The 13,780-nt window shown below is 50.3% G+C and overlaps 1 protein-coding gene across 24 annotated transcripts in view; it reads right to left on the reverse strand.

Moving 5' to 3' along the window:
* The window catches only part of sif (still life), a 1,051,963-nt gene that overhangs the window by 209,416 nt on the left and 828,767 nt on the right, over nt 1-13,780 (reverse strand). For all 24 annotated transcript variants that reach the window (XM_070097567.1, XM_070097564.1, XM_070097583.1 and 21 more), the window contains one exon: nt 10,255-10,431. In XM_070097567.1, coding sequence (XP_069953668.1) covers nt 10,255-10,431 — 177 coding nt within the window. The remainder of the gene's footprint in view (nt 1-10,254; nt 10,432-13,780) is intronic.

Below are 13,780 nucleotides of genomic sequence, written 5' to 3' on the forward strand. Positions count from 1 at the left end.
TAGGTGCCTCCTTTTTTATGTCATTAGCGTTGGTTAACAGGTACTTAAGGAGACGACGTGTGGGGAGAGAGGGAGGGAGAGAGGGAGGGAGAGAGGGAGGGAGAGAGGGAGGGAGAGAGGGAGGGTGAGAGAGAGGGTAGGCGTGTCAGAGTAAGCATGTGGTGTAAGTTTACTAAGATCAACTCTACAACTATGAGAGGCGATGCTCGTTGACTAAGAAACTCCCACAAGCCTCCAGTGTCAACGCAGCTGCTAACACCGATGTACTACAAGGAGAGAGAGAGAGAGAGAGAGAGAGAGAGAGAGAGAGAGAGAGAGAGAGAGAGAGAGAGAGAGAGAGAGAGAGAGAGAGAGAGAGAGAGAGAGAACTTATGACTATTTAACGGATCATAAATAAATTTCTAGTATTACAGTGTTTCTTATAGGGATCCTCGCCAAAAATGCGTTGCACACCAGTCGACTAACACCCAGGTACCTATTTACTGTCAGGAAGCGGCTCTACAGTTACAGAAAATAAGTGACAATTCTAATTGAATGAAAAAGAGACCTAAGATCCCGGCATTTTATTTCAAGAATATAAGATAAACTCTAACCATACAATAGAGCGAAAAACTAATGTGAAGGAACATGATTGATAATGTCAGAAGATCTCACCTTCAAGGACTACAAGTGTCATTATGACAACTGCGACGAAAATGATAGGTTGGATAATGAAAACATTCAGAACAAGGGATGCCAAGCGAATGATGAACCTCTTTAAGTGCCTTGTTCTATCTAAGCTGGAATAATGTTCTACATTAACAGCCCCTTTCATGGCAAGCAAAACTGCAGATCTGGAGAATGTACAGATCTTCGCTGTACGCATAAGGTTAGTCAAGTACCTCAGTTACTGGGAAAGTTTGAAGGTTCTTCAGTTCTTCACCTGTACTCTTTGGAGTGCAGGCGAGAAAGGTACATCATAATTTGCGTCTGGAAAATCATAGAGGGACTGGTTCCAAATTTGCAGACAGAAATCACTCCCTATGACAGAAAAAGACCCGGCAGACGGTGCAACATACCCCCAATGAAAAGCAGGGATGCCAAGAGTACACAGAGAAAACACAATAAGCTCCCAAGATTGTTCCGCAACTTCCCATCATACATAAGGAAGATTACCAGTAGATCCCTGGCTGTCTCAAGAAGGAACTGGACACATACCTAAAGTCAGTAACTGACCAGCCGGGCTGTAGTTCGTATGTTGGATTGAGTGTGGCCAGCAGTAAAAGCCTGGTTGATCAGGCCCTGATCCACCGTGAGGCCTGGTCATGGACCGGGCGGAAGGGTGTTGACCCCTGAAACACCCACCAGGTATACTATGCCAAAGAATTAATTCCCTGTAATATTAGAGTTCAACGAAACACTGTGGAAGCATGTATTACTAAATACAATGCACAGCATATTACAAATTTGAGTTCTGGTATGTATGAGCCAAAAACTCACATCTAGGGAAGCAACTTCAAGACGGGTTTATTGTGAACGTTCCAGCCTCGGTACCGCGACTTATCATTCATTGTTGATGGCAATAAAATTTTGCATTATATGGGAGGCATACAATACATCACCGCTTTAAAATCAATACCAAGTATCCCTGCAATACAAGATCTCATGTGGAAACTCTGGCTTCTGTAAACCAAATTGCAATACAAGTGTTGCTAAAGGCAACCAACTAATGACATAAAACAAAGTCACCATCCAAGATGTTGACACCGTGCGAACACCAGGACATTTTTATACACCCACTACCACCCCCAGGATGGGTATGGCACGACTACAGCCCCCACGATGGGTATGACACGACTACCGCCCCCACGATGGGTATGGCACGACTACCGCCCCCACGATGGGTATGACACGACTACCGCCCCCACGATGGGTATGGCACGACTACCGCCCCCACGATGGGTATGACACGACTACCGCCCCCACGATGGGTATGGCACGACTACCGCCCCCACGATGGGTATGACACGACTACCGCCCCCACGATGGGTATGGCACGACTACCGCCCCCACGAGGGTATGACACGACTACCGCCCCCACGATGGGTATGACACGACTACCACCCCCACGATGGGTATGGCACGACTACCACCCCCACGATGGGTATGACACAACTACCACCCCCACGATGGGTATGGCACGACTACCGCCCCCACGATGGGTATGGCACGACTACCGCCCCCACGATGGGTATGACACGACTACCGCCCCCAGGATGGGCATGACACGACTACCACCCCCACGATGGGTATGGCACGACTACCACCCCCACGATGGGTATGACACGACTACCACCCCCACGATGGGTATGGCACGACTACCACCCCCACGATGGGTATGGCACGACTACCGCCCCCACGATGGGTATGGCACGACTACCGCCCCCACGATGGGTATGGCACGACTACCACCCCCACGATGGGTATGGCACGACTACCACCCCCACGATGGGTATGGCACGACTACCACCCCCACGATGGGTATGGCACGACTACCACCCCCACGATGGGTATGGCACGACTACCACCCCCACGATGGGTATGGCACGACTACCGCCCCCACGATGGGTATGGCACGACTACCACCCCCACGATGGGTATGGCACGACTACCACCCCCACGATGGGTATGGCACGACTACCACCCCCACGATGGGTATGGCACGACTACCGCCCCCAGGACGGGTATGGCACGACTACCGCCCCCAGGACGGGTATGGCACGACTACCGCCCCCAGGATGGGTATGGCACGACTACCGCCCCCAGGACGGGTATGGCACGACTACCGCCCCCAGGACGGGTATGGCACGACTACCGCCCCCAGGACGGGTATGGCACGACTACCACCCCCACGATGGGTATGGCACGACTACCGCCCCCAGGACGGGTATAGCACGACTACCGCCCCCAGGACGGGTATGGCACGACTACCGCCCCCAGGACGGGTATGGCACGACTACCGCCCCAGGACGGGTATGGCACGACTACCGCCCCCAGGACGGGTATGGCACGACTACCACCCCCAGGACGGGTATGGCACGACTACCGCCCCCAGGACGGGTATGGCACGACTACCGCCCCCAGGACGGGTATGGCACGACTACCGCCCCCAGGACGGGTATGGCACGACTACCGCCCCCAGGACGGGTATGGCACGACTACCGCCCCCAGCACGGGTATGGCACGACTACCGCCCCCAGGACGGGTATGGCACGACTACCGCCCCCAGGACGGGTATGGCACGACTACCGCCCCCAGGATGGGTATGGCACGACTACCGCCCCCACGATGGGTATGGCACGACTACCGCCCACACGATGGGTATGGCATGACTACCACCCCCAGGATGGGTATGGCACGACTACCGCCCCAAGGATGGGTATGGCACGACTACCGCCCCCACGATGGGTATGGCACGACTACCGCCCCCAGGATGGGTATGGCACGACTACCGCCCCAAGGATGGGTATGGCACGACTACCGCCCCCAGGATGGGTATGGCACGACTACCGCCCCCAGGATGGGTATGGCACGACTACCGCCCCCAGAATGGGTATGGCACGACTACCGCCCCCAGGATGGGTATGGCACGACTACTGCCCCCAGGATGGGTATGGCACGACTACCGCCCCCAGGATGGGAATGGCACGACTACCGGCCCCAGGATGGGTATGGCACGACTACCGCCCCCAGGATGGATATAGCACGACTACCGGCCCCAGGATGGGTATGGCACGACTACCGCCCCCAGGATGGGTATGGCACGACTTCCGCCCCCAGGATGGGTATGGCACGACTACCGCCCCCAGGATGGGTATGGCATGACTACCGCCCCCAGGATGGGTATGACACGACTACCGCCCCCAGGATGGGTATGGCACGACTACCGCCCCCAGGATGGGTATAGCACGACTACCGCCCCCAGGATGGGTATGGTACGACTACCGACCCCAGGATGGGTGTAGCACGACTACCGCCCCCAGGATGGGTATAGCACGACTACCGCCCCCATGATGGGTATGGCACGACTACCGCCCCCAGGATGGGTATGGCACGACTACCGCCCCCAGGATGGGTATGGCATGACTACTGCCCCCAGGATGGGTATGGCATGACTACCGCCCCCAGGATGGGAATGGCATGACTACCTCCCCCAGGATGGGTATGGCATGACTACTGCCCCCAGGATGGGTATGGCATGACTACCGCCCCCAGGATGGGTATGGCATGACTACTGCCCCCAGGATGAGTATGGCATGACTACCGCCCCCAGGATGGGTATGGCATTACTACTGCCTCCAGGATGGGTATGGCATGACTATTGCCCCCAGGATGGGTATGGCATGACTACCGCCCACAGGATGAGTATGGCATGACTACCGCCCCCAGGATGGGTATGGCATGACTACTGCCCCCAGGATGGGTATGGCATGACTACTGCCCCCAGGATGGGTATGGCATGACTACTGCCCCCAGGATGGGTATGGCATGACTACCGCCCCCAGGATGGGTATGGCATGACTACCGCCCCCAGGATGGGTATGGCATGACTACCGCCCCCAGGATGGGTATGGCATGACTACCGCCCCCAGGATGGGTATGGCATAACTACCGCCCCCAGGATGGGTATGGCATGACTACCGCCCCCAGGATGGGTATGGCATGACTACCGCCCCCAGGATGGGTATGGCATGACTACCGCCCCCAGGATGGGTATGGCATGACTACCGCCCCCAGGATGGGTATGGCATAACTACCGCCCCCAGGATGGGTATGGCATGACTACCGCCCCCAGGATGGGTATGGCATGACTACCGCCCCCAGGATGGGTATGGCATGACTACCGCCCCCAGGATGGGTATGGCATGACTACCGCCCCCAGGATGGGTATGGCATGACTACCGCCCCCAGGATGGGTATGGCATGACTACCGCCCCCAGGATGGGTATGGCATGACTACCGCCCCCAGGATGGGTATGGCATGACTACCGCCCCCAGCATGGGTATGGCATGACTACCGCCCCCAGCATGGGTATGGCATGACTACCGCCCCCAGGATGGGTATGGCATGACTACCGCCCCCAGGATGGGTATGGCATGACTACCGCCCCCAGGATGGGTATGGCATGACTACCGCCCCCAGGATGGGTATGGCATGACTACCGCCCCCAGGATGGGTATGGCATGACTACCGCCCCCAGGATGGGTATGGCATGACTACCGCCCCCAGGATGGGTATGGCATGACTACCGCCCCCAGGATGGGTATGGCATGACTACCGCCCCCAGGATGGGTATGGCATGACTACCGCCCCCAGGATGGGTATGGCATGACTACCGCCCCCAGGATGGGTATGGCATGACTACCGCCCCCAGGATGGGTATGGCATGACTACCGCCCCCAGGATGGGTATGGCATGACTACCGCCCCCAGGATGGGTATGGCATGACTACCGCCCCCAGGATGGGTATGACACGACTACCGCCCCCAGGATGGGTATGGCGTTATGATGATGCTGACAAAGCTAGACGACCAGAAGCAACTACCTTCCCGGGAACAATTAACTAAGCAAAAACAAACTGAAAATAGAAATTAAACTTTGTTCAGAAGTTGTTTATAACGATCAACGACTGAGTGAAACGCAGTCTTAGTTTACATTCCCAGTCTGTTGGCTGCGTAACAAACATCGAAAAACAAAACAAAAAAGAACATAGAGATAGTCAGGGGATTATTTCTTCATCTAGTTAAGCAATCACACACACACTACTCACCTGATAACTTTCACCATGTGACCCTCGCCTGCTGCTGCTACTCCATTCATAAGTTAACACAGGTGCTGATAAATGAGACGTGTGTGGTGGGGGGGGGGGAGTTAATACATCGACTCCAGGCTGAGGGACTGATTACTTCAAACTGCTCCTCATCCTCAACCTTTTTCTGCATTGGACTGAAAGAGCCACTGTGTGGCGAAACGTTTCCGAAATAAAGATATCCAATTGCTGCACAACTGTCTCAGTTATCAATTTGTCGGTTTTAAACCGTTTATTCACAACACCGGTGTCACCTGCGGTGGTCAGGTAACACCGGTGTCACCTGCGGTGGCCAGGTAACACCGGTGTCACCTGCGGTGGCCAGGTAACACCGGTGTCACCTGCGGTGGCCAGGTAACACCGGTGTCACCTGCGGTGGCCAGGTAACACCGGTGTCACCTGCGGTGGCCAGGTAACACCGGTGTCACCTGCGGTGGCCAGGTAACACCGGTGTCACCTGCGGTGGTCAGGTAACACCGGTGTCACCTGCGGTGGCCAGATAACACCGGTGTCACCTGCGGTGGTCAGGTAACACCGGTGTCACCTGCGGTGGTCAGGTAACACCGGTGTCACCTGCGGTGGTCAGATAACACCGGTGTCACCTGCGGTGGTCAGGTAACACCGGTGTCATCTGCGGTGGCCAGGTAACACCGGTGTCACCTGCGGTGGCCAGGTAACACCGGTGTCACCTGCGGTGGCCAGGTAACACCGGTGTCACCTGCGGTGGTCAGGTAACACCGGTGTCACCTGCGGTGGTCAGGTAACACCGGTGTCACCTGCGGTGGTCAGGTAACACCGGTGTCACCTGCGGTGGTCAGGTAACACCGGTGTCACCTGCGGTGGTCAGGTAACACCGGTGTCACCTGCGGTGGTCAGGTAACACCGGTGTCACCTGCGGTGGTCAGGTAACACCGGTGTCACCTGCGGTGGTCAGATAACACCGGTGTCACCTGCGGTGGTCAGGTAACACCGGTGTCACCTGCGGTGGTCAGGTAACACCGGTGTCACCTGCGGTGGTCAGATAACACCGGTGTCACCTGCGGTGGTCAGGTAACACCGGTGTCACCTGCGGTGGTCAGGTAACACCGGTGTCACCTGCGGTGGCCAGGTAACACCGGTGTCACCTGCGGTGGCCAGGTAACACCGGTGTCACCTGCGGTGGCCAGGTAAAACCGGTGTCACCTGCGGTGGTCAGATAACACCGGTGTCACCTGCGGTGGCCAGGTAACACCGGTGTCACCTGCGGTGGCCAGGTAACACCGGTGTCACCTGCGGTGGCCAGGTAACACCGGTGTCACCTGCGGTGGCCAGGTAACACCGGTGTCACCTGCGGTGGCCAGGTAACACCGGTGTCACCTGCGGTGGCCAGGTAACACCGGTGTCACCTGCGGTGGCCAGGTAACACCGGTGTCACCTGCGGTGGCCAGGTAACACCGGTGTCACCTGCGGTGGTCAGGTAACACCGGTGTCACCTGCGGTGGCCAGGTAACACCGGTGTCACCTGCGGTGGTCAGGCAACACCGGTGTCACCTGCGGTGGTCAGGCAACACCGGTGTCACCTGCGGTGGTCAGGTAACACCGGTGTCACCTGCGGTGGTCAGGTAACACCGGTGTCACCTGCGGTGGTCAGGTAACACCCGTGTCACCTGCGGTGGTCAGGTAACACCGGTGTCACCTGCGGTGGTCAGGTAACACCGGTGTCACCTGCGGTGGTCAGGTAACACCGGTGTCACCTGCGGTGGTCAGGTAACACCGGTGTCACCTGCGGTGGTCAGATAACACCGGTGTCACCTGCGGTGGTCAGGCAACACCGGTGTCACCTGCGGTGGTCTGGTAACACCGGTGTCACCTGCGGTGGACAGGTAACACCGGTGTCACCTGCGGTGGCCAGGTAACACCAGTGTCACCTGCGGTGGCCAGGTAACACCGGTGTCACCTGCGGTGGTCAGGTAACACCGGTGTCACCTGCGGTGGTCAGGTAACACCGGTGTCACCTGCAGTGGTCAGGTAACACCGGTGTCACCTGCGGTGGTCAGGTGACACCGGTGTCACCTGCGGTGGTCAGGTAACACCGGTGTCACCTGCGGTGGTCAGGTAACACCGGTGTCACCTGCGGTGGTCAGGTAACACCGGTGTCACCTGCGGTGGTCAGGTAACACCGGTGTCACCTGCGGTGGTTAGGTAACATCGGTGTCACCTGCGGTGGTTAGGTAACACCGGTGTCACCTGCGGTGGTCAGGTAACACCGTTGTCACCTGCGGTGGTCAGGTAACACCGGTGTCACCTGCGGTGGTCAGGTAACACCGGTATACTCTGTTTTTTACATCCATTCAGTAGTGTAATTTCTTACTTGTTATTGACAACTATCTTTCCTATCTTTATCCCAAATTTATCTCCACCATCTTCACCATTTAAAAGTAATCATATTTACTATTTTAAAGAGACATTACCCATCTTTACTATTTAGTTGCATCTTCCCTACCTTCAGCAATCAAACTTCAGGTTCTGCACGTGATCAACATAAACAACCTGCCACGTATTATGAGAGAAACCCCTCCATTTATTTCTAAAATCAACGAGATATACGATGCATAATTCCTACGCATTTCGCGCAGTCATTGTATCTCTACCGTCCTCCTTCCTCCATTATCCTCCCTCCCCTCCTTCCATCCCCCCTTTTCTCTCTCTATCACTCTTTCTCGCGTGTATCATAACCGATTATAAGTACAGCTACCCTGGCCTGGGCTCGCTGCTGTCGTCGTTGGGTTAAGATAATTCTAGGGCAGCAGGTTACCCCTATGTCTCCGAGTGCCTGGCACGAGTGCAGGCATAGTGTATGAGTGTTGAGTGCCAGATACAAGTGTACGATGGTTGAGTACCTGGCCTGAGCACAAGCTTGAGTACCTGGCATGAGTACAAGCTTGAGTACCTGACACGAGTGTAAACACGGGTGCTGCCAGTTACAAGAGGCAAATAAGACTTAAGAAATCGTAATGACACGATTGCAAATAAACCATACGGGCTGGAGTTTTGAGACTCTATGACCGCGGGTTCAATCCCGGCCGGGGGTATGGTTTAAGAGGCAAATAATTTCAGTGCAAGTCAAGAACTACATTCTACACTACTAAATGAATGAATGAAATCAAGATATAAAGAATAAATCTTGGAAGGGGTTCAGGGAAAACTCTCATCTCATGAAATATACTGAATGAAGGAACCTCCTCGTCAAGTAGCAAGAACAGCGTTAACCAGGAACAAGTAGCAAGAACAGCGTTAACCAGGAACAAGTAGCAAGAACAGTGTTAACCAGGAACAAGTAGCAAGAACAGCGTTAACCAGGAACTACCATAGACCTTGTAGTCATAATCAGGAGCAGCCAAGAGCCAGCCACCTTGACAATGAGACCTTGTGGGTAGGGTATGAGCTTATCAGGCAGAGCCAGATTCAGGTGGGTGGATCCACATATGTGGGGCGAGTACAAGCAAACATTGAAGAATTATAGACGATACCGCTATGCTTCCTAGAGTGTGAGTGTGTGTGTGTGTGTGTGTGTGTGTGTGTGTGTGTGTGTGTGTGTGTGTGTGTGTTCAATTCATCTCTCTTATCGCTTATTTTCCTATTCTTGCTTTTCAACTCTTCTTTTTTCCCTTATCATGACCTCTTTTCTCCACTCTATTGTTTTATATTACAGTATTTATGCTGCGTCTCCCTCACTCTATGTATTTTCAATTCTCTCTCATTCCTTCTTTAAGGTGACAAGAGAATTATCTTCTTAAACCACCAAACCTTCATTTACACCTCCCTTGAAACACACAAACATAAATAAAAACACTACTTAAGCTTAAATAAGCGCTCTGAGTTCATACGAGTGCTAAGTCAAGTAAGCCTCCACGAAGCATTAACAAGCTTCCCAATGAATGACATGTTGCACACGAAGATTATATTAAGACAACGTTTCGCTCTGTTAGAACTTGGTCAGGTATGCCTTGATAAACTACTACACAGCGAAACGTTGACGCAACAGATGTGATCTGCAACATGTCTTTCTCACTACCGTCGGCAGCACAACATTTGGATCAAAGATTCCCATTGGCTGCCTCCCAATTTAACCTGGTATAGCTAGCTTAACGCAGTATAAAAATTAGCCGAGTTTAAAGGCTAACTAATGCAGCTTCAAAAGTTTCCTTCCAGAAGACCTGGAGTTATTATCGCCTTCTGTTTCCTTCCAGAAGTGCTGGAATTATCACCACTTTCAAATTACCATCTCTCAAACTGACCTGTCTCAACTGGAAAAGGTGACCTCAGGCGACTTAGTGTAGGTCCTGAGAAAGGAGTGTAATTTGACACAAGTACTCAAATGACGTAAGGACCTTGATACAGGTAGATGAGTGACGTTAGTACTGACCTTGACGTAGGTCTTCTCGGTGTCGACCAACTCGAGGATGACCTTCTTGAGTCTCTCGCCATCGCTGAGCTGACGGGATGGCGTCAACTGTGACTGACTCTGTGTGGAGGTGATGGAACCAGTGGGACTCGACCGTCGCTCCACCGGTGACCGACAACAACCACTCAGGTCAGAGCTCTGTCCAAGAATAAACACGGTAACCATCAGTCATATATATCAATGCATGCAAAACAACCACAATTAAATATATTAATCGCGAACAAGCGATACAAGATGCAAAACAACCACGGGGGGATCTGAATGACAGCACTAGGTCCTTCGTGTTGCAAATAACACATCAGGAACTTGCAATGTTGCAGAAATGAGTAGGAAGTCCAAGTAGTTTCGTTCAGGGAATGATAGTAGCTCAACCCTGTGATCGTTTTGCATCTTCTATCGATTGTTCGCGATTATTGCATACCATATGTATGTATATACCAGTGTATGTATCTAATGCTAAGCAATAACTTATCTAGAGACAGAAACTTGGAAAATAAACTTGGTCTGTATAATTCGACCCCAACTTAAGTCCTCTGCTGAAGAGGACTTTATTATCCAAGTTCGTCTTCACGTGAGTTATTACTTAGCATCGACAAATATTCATTAAATTCATGTTGGTTATGCATATGTTGCTAAATTTATACGAAGCGGTAAACCGTGTTGGGCTATCAGTACACGGGGTACTGAAGGCTCGATTCACTGTCCCCTAATGGCCAGACAAGACATTGAACACTACTACTACTACTACTACTACTTAGGTTATTAAGAATATGTGAATTTAATTCCATAATTTTTCAAGGGTGGAAAGGTAAGCCAGTGGAAGGCCTAGTCAGATGACCCGCCATTGGCGCTTTTGGTCATCATATGATTAAGACCCGCGTCAGGAAACACCTGTCCTCTTTCCTGACAAACCTTACCTAACCTACTATTATTAACATACGTCAGATATTTTGTAAAGAAATCACGCTAATTGACTAGTTTAACCTATTCGGCACTAATATATATATATATATATATATATATATATATATATATAATATATATATAATAATATATATATATATATATATCGCCCCCGGGCCCGGGCCCGGTCTCAGACCTGGCTTCCTAAATTATAAGCGAACATTACAAGAACGATGACTATTAAAAATAAAAATTCAGGTAAGTGTATACTGAATATATGATCATTACTGTTACTAGGAAGTGGTGGAACTGTTAGAAAGTATACATCACATGGGGTATGGGAAGGCGGCTCCAGCACCTTGGACTGAGAACTATACTAAATGTAATTAGAGAAGTGCTTCTTAGTACAGCAAAAATGTATATTAACAGCTTTCAGAGACATGGTATTTTGAATGACCAGTGTCTGGTACCCCCCACCCCAGCTTTATTTCTCAGTACCGCCAAAGGGGTACAAGTACCCCTAGTTAAGAACTACTGCTCTAACAATTGTGTGTGTAATTATAACAGTGGCTGTTAACCAGGAATACCTGTGTCTTGATGTATGAATAAAGTTGTGATACAAACACTGATCAAGTCAAGCTTCTACGTCTTTGAAAGATATTTTTTCTGTGACAAATTCTCTATTACTAAGTTTAAGTTAGTGTTGTTTGCAGTGTTCTTCTGAAAGCTTCGTAGTCATCTATACTCATACAGTGCATGTTGTTTCACTGCTGGCACAGTTTCTTGGATATATTCACACACCTCAACGAGCCGAACACTTCCATACAAAGATCAGTAACAAATATGATCAGTGTCGGGACAAAACTGGTCACCCTCCACTCACAAACTTCCACTTTGAATAAATCACATTTAGAACGGAATATGTGCTAATTTTCCTTCACTGGATGAAGATGCTGGTGCAGGAAAGAAACTGTCCGTCGTAATTGAAGTGATCCATCGTTTGAAGGAATTCAATGTTACCCGGGTTACTGTCACCACGGAGAAGTTTCTGTGGTTTAGGGACGGCAACACGACACGTTTATTTTGATTCTGGATTCCATAGATGACAGTGAGATAATGAATGATGATCTTGTTGAACTGAAGGAATTCTAATGGAATGTGAATAAACGAGGGTAGAAAACGTCTGGTGTGAACAACTCAAAACGTTCCCATAGTTAAAAATAAAAAGTTCTGAAGGTTCTCGTGCCATTTGTCACCACCTATTGTGTGAGACAACTTGATCAGTACTTCTGCACATAAAAACATAGGCAAGAAACCATCTACATGCAAGTAATGACACGTGTGTGTGTGGGGGGGCTATTTCTAAAACAAGAACCTTGATCCACCATCATCACTAACAAACTCCAACAAAGAACCAATAAATAAGACAAAATGTATTTTTCCTGTTCATTCAATTTATTCATAACTGTTGTCATTGATCTACTACACATTTATATTTGTTTTGACTGTAAATATAAAGAAGTTTTCCGAAAAAAAAATGTTTCAATTTTTTTTTTTGACAAGGGATACGGACAATATAAAGAACTGAGGGGGTACAGGCACTTAAAAAAAAAGTTAAGAAAATCTATATCAGAGCTTTGTAAGATTTATGTTATCTTACCAGTATATGTTCAAGAACAAACTCCCCATGTTCATGAGGCAGGACAACTTCCACGTGTTCATGACACAAGGAAAAAAGCCACGTGTTCATGACACATGAAAAAAGCCACGTGCTCACAACACATGAAAAAAGCCACGTGTTCATGACACATGAAAAAAGCCACGTGCTCACAACACATGAAAAAAGCCACGTGTTCATGACACATGAAAAAAGCCACGTGTTCACGACACATGAAAAAAAGCCACGTGTTCATGACACATGAAAAAAGCCACGTGTTCACAACACATGAAAAAAGCCACGTGTTCATGACATGAAAAAAAGCCACGTGTTCACAACACATGAAAAAAACCACGTGTTCATGATAGGAAAAAAGCCAAGTTTTCATGACAGGAAAAAAAAGCCACGTGTTCATAACACAAGAAAACTTCCACGTGTCCATGACACAGGAAAAATCCAGCTGTTAACGGTGCTTTTTTGTATCATGATCAAAATAATATGCACAATCAGATATATACAAGGTACATATACAAAAATAGTGTCATACAACTTTTGAGGTCATGATTGAATAACCATAAATTACAGGAGCAAGTGGAATAAAGGAGCGGCGTAGGAGGTGTCAGGAGAGATGCATGGAAGGGTGAGAATGCAAGAGTAGCAGCAGGAAGGGGGCAGTAGGGGGGTGTGACAAAATAAAGGTCATTCACAATAAGGTAATGAGACTGTCTTCCCTCAAGAGACTCACACAGGATACACTAATAACCATCATGGCACCTACACACACTTAACACTTGTTTCGCTCCAATTGTTTAGCTCAACGCCTCCACCATACTAAAGGTCATGCATGAACACGCAATGCTGGCACATTGATAAGCCCCTGTCAAGACAGGGGTAATAATATTTATTTCTACAAGTACATGATACAAC

The sequence above is a fragment of the Cherax quadricarinatus genome, chromosome 58, assembly GCF_038502225.1.
Source record: "Cherax quadricarinatus isolate ZL_2023a chromosome 58, ASM3850222v1, whole genome shotgun sequence".
Lineage (NCBI taxonomy): Eukaryota > Metazoa > Arthropoda > Malacostraca > Decapoda > Parastacidae > Cherax > Cherax quadricarinatus.